The following is a 16704-nucleotide window of genomic DNA, read 5'->3' on the forward strand; positions in this document are numbered from 1 at the left end:
GGGACAAGTCAGAAGCAGGTTCAGGAATTGCTGGACCAACTGGTTCAACATATGCGAGGATATGGGTGGGAGATCAACCCAGCCAAAATCCAGGGTCCCTCACAAACGGTAAAATTCTTAGGAATCGTGTGGAACAAGGGGGAAAGGGAAATCACTGCGAAAGCTAAAAATAAGATTCAGGTCTTTGCCGTCCCTCACACCCAGAAGGACGTGCAGCAATTTATTGGGTTATTCGGATTCTGGAGACAGCATATTCCCCATTTAGGACACAATTTTAACCCTTTCACCACAGCTTTGTACACTTAATGATGATGGTTTCACTTCAATGCTACCAATTTCCTTCATATTAACAGATTATTATTCTGTGGCTCTAGATCATGAGTCAATGACTTGAGCACCATGCATTATCTTCCCGTCAGACAGTTTCTGTGCAGAGAACAAGTAAAACATTTCAAGTGCAATTATTTTGTGATGGACATGTGGTTAGAAGTGGCATGAAACAGTTGATTCCGGATTTAACAGAGGCTCAAATGATGGTTTACTCAGAAGGTGCACTGTGGCTGACGATGAGACGGGGATATCACGATGGTGATATTGGACAGAATTAGCGAGTGGGGAGGATGTGAAGATATTGATCTGTGCAGGGCTAGAAGGATTATGGAGTTGTAGAGTTTCTCCTCGCATATTGATGAGTCATTTGAAAGTAGTAATTTGCTCATTATAATTTCTAAGGAATGGGATTTTTCATTGAAGCTGAAAACGATGACTTCCATCTTTCCTAATGTTAATAACATGAACAATAATTCAGTTTAACCTGCTTTAATAGACAGTTAGAATGACTTACCAGGAACACCAACTATAGCGAGGATGGGATAGTAACCACCTTGAATAACAATCAGTACATCATAGATCCTCCATACTATTGACACCCCAGGTTGGGAAAGCGAGTAAAGACTATTGGAAAAACTCCTGTCCATGTTGGATCATTCCAGTCTAATGTTCTCAGATTCTGATATCTCCTCCCTGTCTCTCTGGAGCTGCTGATCCCTGTAAGTACTGTCGGCGATGCTCCCATTCATACTATGGGATAACACATTGAACTGAATCCTTAATTAATAAAAGAGGCAAGCCCTCCAGTGACACATTTAGGATCCACGGAGACCGACATTAATCACAGCCACTGAACAAATATCTGTAGCCAGCGCCTTTCAATTCAATATTGTTTTATTAAAATTCAAAATAATGATTAACATTTGCTCAGTCTGGATTGGATATGCGAGGGTGACTGAGGGAACGAATGTTGAGTCTGGTAGATTAATTGTATGTAACCATTCAGTCTGCATTGGATATGAAAGTAATGCCAAAGGTATATCGTAACACCAACATTTTTCTCTGCTTATAAATGGAAACATAGACCCTGTAACTACTGCTGAGGCATGACAATATCAGTAAGAGATTGAGAGAACTTTTATAGGCCATGATCTGGAGAGAATATGTACCTAAGGCAGTGTGGGTTATAACAGACAGACAGCATTGATATGTTAACAGAGAATTGTACGTAAGAGACAATGGGGATTCCAGATGTTGGAGAATTCAGTGTAGATAAAGGATGATAGTGGAGAAGACACAATAGGTCAGGCAGCATCCGAGGAGCAAGAGAGTAAACGTTTCAGGCAGGGCCCTTCTTCAGAACTGCGAAGGAGTAAAGGGGCTGAGAGATAAATGAGTGGTGGTGATAAGGCTAGGGGAAAGGTTGGTGATAGGTGGGCGAAACTAGAAGGTGATAGTGATAGGTCGGTGGGGAGTTAGAGTCGATCGGAGAGAAGGAAGATGGACAGGTAGGTTCCCACGAGAGGGCGGATCGGAGTCGGAGTGTTGGATCTGGGATCTGGGTCGGTGAGGAGAGATTTGCTAATTAGTGAGTACAATGTTCATGCCGTGTGTTTGTCGGATCCCGAGGCAGAAGATGAGGTGTTCATGGCGACATCTCTTCTGAACCCTCTTCAGCTTAATAATCTCCTTCCAATAACAGAACTTCACACAGTCCTGCAGAAGAGGCTTCATAAATGTCCTGCACAATCTCAGCATGAGTTCTCAATTTCTAACCCCAAATGTCTGAGCAATGAAGTAGCCTTAAACAGCTTGTCTATAAGTGCCACAAACTTCTGTGAATTCAATCGGCACCGGTGGGTCCCTCTTTTCTACAACACTACCAACGCAGTAATATAATTGTATATCCCCCCCCCCCCCGCTTTTTATTTTACCAAAATGCAATACCTCACATTTATCCAAGTTAAACTCGAACTGCCACACCTCAGCCCAGTGAGTGATATTACTGCCCCCTCACACTCCTGCTTCAGGTTTAAAAGGCCCTCCCCTCTCCAGAAGGCCTACATCACAAGCCTTGAGTTCACCAAAGACCAAGAGCTTGATTTGCTTTGTGCAAGCTGAGGGAGGAGAGGGTAAGGAGAGGCTGGAAAGTAAACCGATGCCTTGAATCACTTAATAATTTCAGGAAGAGGGAAGCCACATGTCAGAGGTTGGAAATAGTGGCCAGTGTTTTTGGCCAGAAATTGTGCTCTTTCCTCATCTCTGGTGTTCAGTGTTGATATCTATTCGAGATCCCTCACATTGCAGAGTGTTTCTGCAAGATTTCTTGCCCTAATATTGCAGATTACAGATAATAGCCATTTAAGCTGGAAATCATAGCCAAGCAATTAAAGAAGTTGCTTGGCAGAGCACGTGCACTCATCATCCAATAGTTGAGGCTAATAGCTTTTATTTGTTTAACAATGATAACTGTTGCCTGTGTTTTTCAGTCATGTTAATCAGAATGTAATAAATCGATATAGAGCTCAAAACTGACACTTAAAATTCTGGGCATGGTATAAGTCTTGTGTGGTGGATAGCGCCCCTGCCCCTGGGGCAGAGCTCTGGATTCGATTCACTTCCATGAACTTGTGGTAGTGTCACTTTCTCTGGAACAGATGATCTCGATTCTGTTGTGGGGTGTGTCACAGTATGTTCAAAAAAAGCTGTTGAACAAACACACAGGAGAAGCACGTTGCAGCTTTAGGGGCTAATGTTGAGTGGTGGTAGTGCCCCAACCTCTGAGCCAAAATGTTCACATCACGCAGAGATGTTTCATTATATGTCTGAGCACGTGGATTAAAATGATTTTTGAAATGTGACTTGATGGAGTCAATGTAAGGACTGCACAAAACACTACATAGCACAAACAGGGAGACAGATAACGATCTGTATCCATGAACACCAACTAACCACGAAACGACACAACCAGCTATCCTTAGTAGCCACACACGCAGATGGCAAGCAGCATGAGTTCGACTGGAACAACACTACTATTATAGGACAAGCCAAACAGAGAAAAGCCAGGGAAATCCTAAAGGCATGGCACTCATCCACAGCTTCTATCAACAAACACATCGATTTGGACCCAATATACCGGCCACTGCAGCGGACAGCTGGAACTGACAACCGGAAGCTGCAGAGACAAACTACTATAAATGCTGGAGGAAACATGACAGAAGGGCTTCACAGGAGGCTCCCAAGCACTGAGGATGTCACCTAGAGAGGAGACGACACGTCTGCAACATAAACTCCCAGCTCGGTGAACAGAACCACAACAGAAGCACAGACAGACCACCCTCCACCACCACGTAGTCTCCTGCCAATAAGCAGTTGTACACAGAAACACACACACACAACCCTACACCACCAAGTTGTTTCCTGCTATTGATCAGATATATACAGAAACACGCACACACAATCCCCCTCAAGCACTCTGTCTCCTGCCAATAAACAGAAATACACAGCAATGGACACACACAACCCTCTAAAAACACGTTGTCCCCTGCAATTCAACTGATATATAAATAAAACACACATGCACACAACCATCCACCACCGTCCTGCCTCTCCCATTAAACAGGGATACACAGAAACACATACACACAAACCTGCTCCAATACCTGTCTCCTGTTATTAAACAGTTATAGACAGAAACACAAGCACACAACCTTCCACCACCACCCTGTCTCCTGCCATTAAAGAGATATATGCAAAAACACACATACAACCCTCCACCTCTGCCCTGTCTTCCGCCATTAAACAGGAATATGCAGAAACACATGCACACCAACTTGCACCAATACCTGTTTCCTGTTATTAAACAGTTATAGACAGAAACACAAGCACACAACGTTCCACCACTACCCTGTCTCCTGCCATTAAACAGATATATGCAGAAACACACACACACAACCCTCCATCATCACGCTGTCTCCTTCAATTAAATAGATATACACAGAAACACACACACACAGCCCTCACCAAAACCCTGTTTCCTGCCAATAATCAGATTTACAATGAAACACACAACACAACCCTCCTCCACCACGTTGTGTCCCGCTACTAAGCAGATTTACACAGAGGCACACACGCGCGCACACACACACACACAACCCTCCACTAACACCCTAACTACGGTCAATAAACAGATATACACAGAAACACACACAAAACTCTAAACCACCTGTCATGAAACAAATATAACAGAAACACACACACAAAACACTCCATGTCCACCTTGTCTCCTGTGATTAAACAGACATACACAGAAACACTCACACACAATCATCCACGACCACACTGTCTCCTGCCATTAAATAGATATAAATAGAAACACACACATACAATCCTCTACGACCATCCTGTCTCCTGCCATAATACAGATCTTCACAGAAACACACAAACACACTTACACACAAATGGTCCACCATCACACACTCTCCAGCAATTAAACAGGTATAAACAGAAACACACACACATCTCGACATCATCCCCCGTCTCCTGCCATTAAACTGACATACACAGAAACACACACACACAACCCTTCACCACCACATTGTTTTCTGCCATTAAACAGATATACACGGAAACACACACACACGCACACACAACCCTTGACACCCAACTTGTTACCTGCCATGAAACAGACATACACAGAAACACACACACACAACCCTCCATCACTGCCCTGACTCCCACCATTAAACAGGGATATGCAGAAACACATACACACCAACCTGCACCAATACCTGTCTCCTGTTATTAAACAGATATAGACAGAAACACAAGCACACACCCTTCCACTACCACCCTGTCTCCTGCCATTAAGCAGATATATGCAGAAACACACACACACAACCCTACACCATCACGCTGTCTCCTGCCATTAAACAAATATATGCAGAAACACACACACACAATCCTCCACCATCACGCTGTCACCTTCCATTAAACTGACATACACAGAAACACACAACACAACCCTCCACCACCACATTGTTTTCTGCCATTAAGCAGATATACACAGAAACACACACACACAACCCTCCACTAACACCCTACCACCTGTCAATAAACATATATACACAGAAACACACACAAAACTAAACCACCTCCGTCTCCGTCCATTAAACATATATACACAGAAACACGCACACACAAGCCTCCATGAACTGCCTGCTGCCATAACACAGATATACACAGAACCCCCCCCCCCACACACACACACACACTCCAGCGATTAAGCAGTTATAAGTAGAAACACACACACATCTTGACACCATCACCCTATCCCCTGCCATTAAATAGACATACACACACACGCACACACACACACACAACCCTCCAGCACCACATTGTTTTCTGCGATTAAAGAGATACACACACACTCACACATACACACACAAGCCCCGACACCTAATTTGTTTCCTGTCATTAAGCAGATATACACAGAAACTCACACACACAACCCTCCACGACCACCCTGTCTCCTGCAATTAAGCAGATACAAAAGAAATACGCACACAAAACACCAGCACCACCCTGTCTCCGGCCATTAGACAGTTATACAAAGAAACACACACTCGCCATTCTCTACCAACACGCTGTCTCCTGCTATTAAACAGAAATTTACAGAAAGATACAGACAACCCACCACCACCACTCTGTCTCCTGTCATTAAACAGATATAGACAGGAACACAAACACATACAACCCATAATCCCCACACTGTTCCCTGTCTTTAAACAGATATGCAATGAAACTCACGCACACACATACCCAACCCTCCATCACCAACCTGTCTCCTGCAATTAAACAGATAGACACAGAAACACGCACATATTCCCTCCACCACCAACATGTCTCCTGCCATTAAACAAATATATGCAGAAACACACACAGACACAACCTTCCACCATCACGCTGTCACCTTCCATTAAACAGACATACACAGAAACACACACACAACCATCCATCACCACGCTGTCTCCTACCATTAAACAGATATACGCAGAAACACCGTACAACCTTCCACGAACACCCTGCCTACTGCCCTTAAACAGATATACACAGAAACGCTCATACATACACAACCCTCCACTACCACCCTGTTTCCTGCCAGTAAGTACACAGACACAGAAACACAGACACTCTACATTCCACTACCACACTGTCCCTTGCCATTAAATTGATTTACGCCAAAACACACACACACCAGCCTCCTCAACCACCGTGTCCTACAATTAAACTGATATATACAGAAACACACGCACACATATTTACAGTACCACCCTGTCTCCTGTCATTAAACAGTTATAGACAGAAACACACACACATCTCTCCTCCACCACACTATCGCCTGTCTTTAAGCAGTTAGACACAGAAACACGCACACACTATCCTTCACCACCACCCTGTCTCCAGCCCTTAAGTAGATGTATACAGAAACAGACGCACACAACAATCCACGAACACCCTGTCTCCTGCTATTAAACAAGTACACAGAGAAATACGCACACAACCCTCCATCACCACCCTGCCTCCTGCCATTAAACAGGTACATACAGTAATCCTCAATCACCAGTCTCTCCTGCCATGAATCAGATATACACATAAACACACACACACTCACACCTCCTCAATCACACAGTCTCCGGTGATTAAACAGATATAAACAGAAACACACACATCTCGACACCAACACCCTGACTCCTGCCATTAAACAGACATACACAGAAACACACACACAACCCTCCACCAACACACACACACACACACACACACACACACACACACACACACACACACACACACACACACACACACACACACACACACACACACACACACACACACACACACACACACACACACACACACACACCTTCAACAGGAATTTGTTTCCTGTCATTAAGCAAATAAACAGATATTTACAGAAACATATATACAACCCTCCACCACCACCCGGTATCCTGTCATTAAACAGGTATACACAGAAACTCGCACACCCATTCCTCCAACACCACCCTGTCTCCTGTCATTAAACAAAAATGCACTGAAACACACACACACACATCCCTCCACCATCACCGTGTTTCCTGCCTTTAATCAGATATACTCAGGAACACACACTCAAGACGCTACACCACCACCAATCTGTCGCCGCCCTTAAATAGATATTAACAGAAAGACACACTCACACAACCCTCCAAGACCACCCTGTCTCTTGCCATTGAGCAGATATACACAGAAATGCACACACACATTACCCTCGACCACCACCCTGTCTCCTGCCATTAAACAGATATACACAGAAACACACATACAACCTTCCACGAACATCCTGCCTACGCACAAACCTCCAACACCACCTTGTCCTCTTGCCATTGAGCAGGTATATGCAGAAATACACACACACAACCATCGGCCACCAGCCTTTCTCCTGCTATTATACAGATATACACAGAAACACACACGCAATTCTCCAACACCACCTTGTTCTCTTGCCATTGAGCAGAGATATACAGAAATACACACACACACACAACCCTCCACCACTACCCTGTTTCCAGCCCTTAAACAGATCTACCAGAAACACACACACACAAACCTCCACGACCACCCTGTCTCCTACCCATAAATAGATATACACAACAACACACACACGAATTCCTCCACCACCACTCTGTTCTCCTGCAATTAAATATGTATACACAGAAACACACACACACCATCCTCCTCCACCACCCTGTCTCCTACAAATAAACAGATATAGACAGAAACATACACGCATATCTTCAGCACCCTGTCTCAAGTCATTAATCAGTTACACACAGAAACGCACACAACCCTCCAACACCATCCTGTTCTCCTGCCGTTGAGCAGATATAAACAGAAATACGTGCACACAACCCTCGACCTCTACCCTGTCTACTGCCCTTAAACAGATATACACCGAAACACAGACACATAACAGAACCCTCCACCACCACCCTGTCTCCTGCCATTAAACAGATATACACAGAAACACACACACAACCCTCCACGAACACCAGTCTGTTTCCTGTCATTAGGCAGATATATATACAGAAAACGCACACAACCCTGCATCACCACCCTATCACCTACCATTAAACAGACTGGCACAGAGAAAAGAAAACACACAGACAACCCTCCACTAACACTCTGTCTCCCGCCATTACACAGATATACACAGAAACACACACACCCAACCCTCCACCACCACCCTGTTCTCGTGCCAATGAGTAGATATACACAGAAATACACACACAAAACCGTCGACCACCAGCCTGTCTCCTGCCATTAAACATATATACACAGAAATACACACACACACACAACCCTCCATCATCACGCTGTCTCCTTCAATTAAATAGATATACACAGAAACACACACACAACACTCCACCAAAACCCTGTTTCCTGCCAGTAATCAGATATACACTGAAACATATAACACAACCCTCCACCACCACGTTGTCTCCCGCTATTAAGCAGATACACACAGAAACACACACACACACACACACCGTACGGTCAATAAACAGACATACACACAAGCACACAAAAAACTCGAAACCACCTTCCTGTCTCCTGCTATGAAACAAATATAACATAAACACACACACAAAACACTCCATGACCACCTTGTCTCCTGTGATTAAACAGACATACACAGAAACACTCACACACAATCATCCACGACCACACTGTCTCCTGCCATTAAACAGATATAAACAGAAACACACACATACAACCCTCACGACCACCCTGTCTCCTGCCATTACACAGATCTACACAGAAACACACACACACTCACACACACAATAGTCCACCATCAACACTCTACTGCAATTAAACAGGTATAAACAGAAACGCACACGCATCTCGACACCATCCCCCTGTCTCCTCCCATTAAACAGACAGACACAGAAACACACACACACACAGAGCCATCCTGTTTGCTGCCATTAATCATATATATACACACACACTCGCACACAGCTCCCAAATCACACACTCTACGGTGATTAAACAGATATAAACAGAAACACACACTTCTCGATACCAACACCCTGTCTCCTGCCATTAAACAGACATACGCAGAAATACAGACGCAACCCTCCACCACCACATTATTTTCTGCCATTAAACAGACACACACACACACACACACACACACACACACACACACACACACACACACACACACACACACACACACACACACACACACACACACACACACACACACACACACACACACACACACACACACACACACCTTCAACAGCAATCTGTTTCCTGTGATTATGCTGTTAAACAGATATTTACAGAAACATATATACAACCCTCCACCACCACCCGGTCTCCTGTCATTAAACAGATATACACAAAAACACGCACACACATTCCTCCAACACCACTCTGTCTCCTTCATTTAAACATAAATACACACAAACGCACAGACCCACCACCCTCCTCCACCACCCTGTCTCCTACAATTAAACAGATATATACAGAAACATAAACGCATATCTTCAGCACCACCCTGTCTCCTGCCATTAAACATACATGCACAGAAACACACACGCACACACGCGCACACACAACCATTGACCACCAATTTGTTTCATGTCATGAAGCAGATATACACAGAAACACACATACAACCCTCCACGACCATCCTGTCTACATTCATTACACAGTTATATACAGAAACACACACTCACCAACCTCCAAAACCACGCTGTCTCTTGCAATTAAACGGATATTTAGAGAAACATCCAGGCAATCCTTCACACACTGTCTCCTGTCATTAAACAGATATACACAGAAACACACACACTCACACGTGCGTGCGCACACACACACACACCTTCAACAGCAATTTGTTTCCTGTTATTATGCAGTTAAACAGATATTTACAGAAACATATATACAACCCTCCACCACCACCCTGTTTGCTTCCATAAATCAATTATACACAGAAAGACACAGACACAACTTTCCACTACCATCCTGTCTCCTGCAATTAAACAAATATACACAGAAACACACTCACACGACATTACACCACCAAGTTGTTTTCTGCCATCGATCAGATGTACACAGAAACACACACACAACGCTCCACTACCACCCTGTCGCCTGCAATTCAATAGATATATACAGAAACACAAACACACAACCCTCCACTGCCTCCCTGTCTCCTGTGATTCAATAGATATATAAAGAAATACGCACACACAACCCTCAACTACCACCCTGTCTCCTACAATTCAACAGTTATGTACATAAACACACACACACTCAACCCTCCACTTCCACCCTATCACCCGCCATTAAAACGATGTATGCAGAAACACACACACACACAACCATCCACCACCACCTTATTTCCTGCCATTAAGTAGATATACACACAAACACGCATTCTACACTCCATCACCACCCTGTCTCCTGCCACTAAACAGATATACACAGAAATACACTCACAAACAGAACCCTCCACCCCCACCCTGTTTGCTGCCATTAATCAAATATACATATAAACACACACACAACCCTCCACCACCACATACTTTCCGGCGATTAAACAGATATAAACAGAAACACAAACACATCTCAACACCATCACCCTGTCTCCTGCCATTAAACAGACATGCACAGAAACACACACACACACAACCCTCCACCACAACCCTGTCTCCTGCCATTAAACAGATATACGTAGAAATACACAAACACACAACTGTTAACCATCAAATTATTTTCTGCCATTAAACAGATGGACACAGAAATGCACACACAGACACAATACCCCCTGACCAACATCTTGTTGCCTGCCATTAAGCAGATATACACAGAAACACAAGCACAACCCTCAACCGCCACCATGTCTCCTGCCATGAAACAGATATAATCAGAAACAAATGCATACTACCCTCCACCACTACCCTGTCTCCTGCAATTAAACAGGTATACATAGAAACACGCACACACCACCCTCGAGCACCACCCTGTCTCCTGCCAGTAAACAGATATACACAGAAACACACATACAACCTTCCACGAACACCCTGCCTACTGACCTTAAACAGATATACACAGAAAACACATACATACACAACCCTCCACCGCCACCCTGACTCCTGCCAGTAAGCATAGTCACAGAAACAAATACACTCTACCATCCAACACCACTCTGTCTCCTGCCATTGAATAGATATACACAGAAACACACACACACTACCATGTCTCCTGCCACTAAGCACAAATACACAGAAACAACCCTCCACCACCAACTTGCCATCTGCCTGTAAACAGTTATACTCATAAACACACACAGCACCCTCCACCACCACTCTGTCTCTAGCCCTTAAATAGATAGACACAGAAACACACACGCACACAACCCACCACAACCACGCTGCCTCCTGACATTAAACAGATAGACACAGAAACCAACACACGCATCCCTCGACCACGACTCTGTTTCCTGCCGTTAATCAAATATACACAGAACCACACACGTACAACCCTCCACAACCACTCTGTCTCCAGCCCTTAAACAGATATACACAGAAACACACACACACACAACCCTACACGACCACCCTGCCTCCTGCCATTAAACAGGTATACAGAGAAACACATGCACAACCCTCCACCACTGCCCTGTTTCCTGAAATTAATCGAATATACACAGAAACACACACGCGCACAACCCTCCACCGCCATCAGTCTGTCTTCTGTCATTAAACAGATATATATACAGAAAAACACACACAACCCTGCACTACCACCCTGTCACCTACCATTAAACAGACTTACACAGAAACTAAAACACACACACAGACACCCCACCTACCAACACTCTGTCTCCTCGCATTAAACAGATATGCACAGAAACACACACACACACACAAAAACCCTCCATCACCGCCCTGTCTCCTACCAGTAGGCACATAGACACGGAAACACAGACACTACCCTCCACCACCACCGTCTGCTACGAGTAAGCACATAGACACAGAAACTCAGACAACCTACTCTCCACCACCACCCTGTCCCCTGCCGTGAAACAAATATACGCAGACCCCCCCCCCCCCCCCCGACACACACAAACACACGCAAAACTCCATGAATACCCTGCCTCCTGTCATTGGTCAGATATGCACAAACACACACACACACCACACTGTCTCGTGCCATAAGCCACATATGCACAGAAACACACTCACACACACACTCACTCAGTCAAATCTCCGTGACCACCCTGTCTCCTGTCATCAAACAGCTGTACACGGAAATACACATACAACCTTCCACGAAATTTACAGCTGGGGAACGGCAGTCACGATGCAATTAGGCAAGATTTCGGAAGCGTAGGATGGGGAAGGAACCTACAGGGGATGGACATATTAGGAATGTGGAGCTTATTCAAGGAAAACCTCCTGAGTGTCCGAGAAAAGTATGTACCTGTCAGCAGCAGGACCCTGTAGAGCGCGGGAGCCGTGGTTTACGAAGAATGTGGAATCTCTGGTCAAGCGGAAGAGGGAGGCTTATGTTAGGATGAGATGTGAAGACTCAGTTAGGGCGCTTGATCGTTATAAGGTCGCCAGAAAAGACCGAAAGAGAGCGCTCAGAAGAGCCAGGAGAAGAAATGAGAAGTTGTTGGCGGATAGGATCAGGGTAAACCCTAAGGCTTTCTATAGGTATTTAAGGAATAAAAGAATGACAAGAGTAAGATTAGGTCCAATCAATGATATTAATGGGAAGTTGTGTGAGAAGTCAGAGGAAATAGGGAAAGCACTAAATGAATATTTTTCGACAGTATTCACTCTAGAAAACGACAGGGTTACCGAGGAGAATACTGAGATCCAGGCAACTAGACTAGGTGGGACTGAGGTTCACAAAGAATAGGTGGTAGAAATCCTGCAGAGTGTGAAAGTAGATAAGTCCCCTGGACCGGATGAGGTTTATCCTAGGAATCTCTGGGAAGCCAAGGAGGAGATTGCGAGCTTTGGCATTGATCTTTAAATCGTTATTGTCTACAGGAATAGTGCTAGGAGACTGCAGGATAGCAAATGTGGTTCCCCGTTCAAGAATGGGAGTAGAGACAGCCCTGGTATTTGTAGACCAGGGAGCCTTTCTTCAGTAGTTTGTAAAGTGTTGGAAAAGGTTATAAGAGATAGGATTTATAATCACCTGGAAAATAATAATTTGATTACGGATCGTCCGCACAGTTTTGTGAAGGTTAGGTTGTGCCTCACAAACCATGTTGAGTTATTTGAGAAGGTGACCAAACAGGTCGATGACAGTAAACCGGTTGATGTGGTGTATATGGATTTCAGCAACGCGTTTGATAAGGTTCCCCACAGTAGGCTATTGTACAAAATGCGGAGGAATGGGACTGTGGAAGTTATAGCAGTTTGGATCAGTAATTGGCTTGCTGAAAGGAAACAGAGTGGTGGTTGATGGGAAATGTTCATCCTGGAGTCCAGGTACACGTGGTGTGCCGCAAGGGTCAGTGTTGTATAAACGACCTGGACCATTGAGTAGAAGGGTGGGCTAGTAAATTTGCAGAGGACACTAAGGTCAGTACAGTTGTGGATAGTGGCGAAAGATGTTGTAGGTTACAGAGAGGCATAGATAAGCTGCAGAGCTGGGCTGAGAGGTGGCAAATGGAGTTTAATGCAGACAAGTGTCAGGTGATTCACTTTGGTCGGAGTAACCGGAATGCAAAGTATTGGGGTAATGGTACGATTCTTGGTAGTGTAGATGAGCAGAGAGATCTCGGTGTGCAGGTACACAGATCCTTGAAAGTTGCCACCCAGCTTGACTGTATTGTTAAGTAGGCATACAGTGATTTAGCTTTTTTTTAAATATAGGGACAGAGTTCAGGAATCATTAGGTTATGCTACAGTTGTACAAAACTCTGGTGCGGCCGCACTTGGAGTATTGTGTACAGTTCTGGTCACCGCATGAAAAGAAGGATGTAGAAGCTTTGGAAAGGGTGCAGAGGAGATTTACTAGGATGTTGCCTGGTATGGAGGGAGGGTCTTCCGAGGAAAGTCTGAGGGACTTGAGGCTGTTTTCGTTGGAGAAAAGAAGGTTGAGTGGTGAATTAGAGAGACATATAAGGTAATCAGAGGGTTAGATAGGATGGACAGGGAAACCCTTTTTCCAAGTATGGTGACGGCTAGCACAAGGGGGCATAGCTTTAAATTGAGGGTTGACAGATATAGGACAGGTGTCAGAGGTAGTTTCTTTACTCAGAGAATAGTAAGGGTATGGAATGCTTTGCCTGTAACAGTAGTAGCTTCGCCAACTTTAAATACATTTAAATCGTCATTGGACAAGCATATGGATGTACATGGAATAGTATAGGTTAGATGGGGTTCAGATTGGTATGACAGGTCGGCGCAACATCGAGGGCTGAAGGGCCTGTACAGCGCTGTAATGATCTATGTTCTATGTTCTATGAACATCCTGCCTACTGACCTTATACAGATATACGCAGAAACGCACATGCATGCACAACCTTCCACCACCATCCTGTCTCCTACCAGTAAGCACATAGGCACAGAAACACAGACACTACACCCTCCATCACCACCCTGTCACCTGCCATTAAGCAGATATATACACAAACACACACATCCCTCGACCACCACCCTGTTTTCTACCGTTAATCAGATATACACAGAAACACACACGCACAACCCTCCGCCAGCACACTGTCTCCAGACTTTAAAACAGATATACACAGAAACATGCACACAACCTTCTGCCACCACCCTGTCTCTTGTCCTTAAACAGATATACACAGAAACACACATACATATAGAACGCTCCACAGCGAGCCTGTTTCCTGCAATTAATCAGACATACACAGAAACACACACGCAAAACCCTCCACCACCACCAGTCTGTCTCCTGCCATTAAGCAGATACATACAGAAAAACATACACATGCTTTCACCACCACGCTAACACCAACATTAAACAGACAAACACAAAAAACCACACACAGACAACCCTCCACCAACACTCTGTCTCCTGCTATTTAACAGATATACACAGAAACACACACACACGACCCTCCACCACCACCCTGTCTCCTACCAGTAAGCACTTAGACACACAGACATCTACCCTCCACCACCACCCTTTCTCCTGCCATTAAAAGGATATACACAGAAACACCCACACACACAACACTCCATGAATACACTGCTCCTGCCATTGGACAGATATACACAATAACATACACACACCAAACTGTCTCGTGCCATTCAGCACATACACACAGAAACACACACATATACTCACTCAAACCTCCTTCATCACCCTGTCTCCTGTCATCAAACAGTTATACACGGAAATACACACACAAAATTCCACGAACACCCTGCCTACTGCCCTTAAGCAGGTATACACAAAAACGCACATACATACAAAACCCTCCACCACCACCCTGTCTCTGGCCATTAAATAGATATACACAGAAACACACACACACGCACAACATCCCATGAACAACGTGCCTCCTGCCATTAAGCAGATATATGCAGGAACACACACACCACCACCCTGTCTCCTGCCATTAAGCACATATACAGAGAAACACACGCACAAACCTCCACAACAACCCTGTCTCCTGCCATCAAACAGATATATACAGAAATAGACACACAATCCTCCAACACCACCCTGTTCTCGTGCCATTAAGCACATTTACACAGAAACACACACACACAAGCCTCTACCACCAGCCTGTCTCCAGCCCTTAAATAGATATACACAGAATCAGACACACTCCTCTACAACAACCCTATCTCCTGCCATTAAACAGATATACACAGAAACACACACACAACCCTCCACCACCACCCTGTTCTCCTTCCATTGAGCACATATACACAGAAATATACACACAACCTTCGACCATCCCAGTCTGTCTCCTGTCATTAAGCAGATATATACAGAAAACACACAGAACCCTGCACCACACCCTATCACCGACCAATCTCAATGGCAAGGGCCCTTCCAGGGTTTCCACACCAGCTTGACTGCTGTAAAGGTCGCCGGGCATTCCGCCTGGGTTCATCTTCATCATTCCAAGGTCATTAGATGAGCCCCTTCTGGGGTCCGGGGGGTGGGGGGGAGGGGTGGAGATTGTGGTGATGGTGATGATGGAGATGGAGACGATGGGGAAGTGGAAGACGAACCGGAATCAGTTGGAAACAAACCACGAATGCAACCAAAGCTGCATGTTCCGAATCATAATTCTTCTTCTGTTTG

General features: G+C 44.7%; 1 protein-coding gene across 1 annotated transcript in view; it reads right to left on the bottom strand.

Moving 5' to 3' along the window:
• Window positions 1-1066, bottom strand: part of LOC148138497 (putative G protein-coupled receptor 139) — an 84667-nt gene extending 83601 nt beyond the window's left edge. The window contains exon 1 of the mRNA XM_087981730.1: window positions 845-1066. Within this exon, the coding sequence (XP_087837856.1) occupies window positions 845-977 (133 nt within the window). The 5' untranslated portion in view covers window positions 978-1066. The remainder of the gene's footprint in view (window positions 1-844) is intronic.
• Between the last annotated feature and the right edge of the window lie 15638 nt (window positions 1067-16704).

The sequence above is a fragment of the Chiloscyllium plagiosum genome, unplaced genomic scaffold (assembly GCF_037043375.1).
Source record: "Chiloscyllium plagiosum isolate Xiang-an unplaced genomic scaffold, Cpla_swu_hap1 HiC_scaffold_40, whole genome shotgun sequence".
Classification (NCBI taxonomy): domain Eukaryota; kingdom Metazoa; phylum Chordata; class Chondrichthyes; order Orectolobiformes; family Hemiscylliidae; genus Chiloscyllium; species Chiloscyllium plagiosum.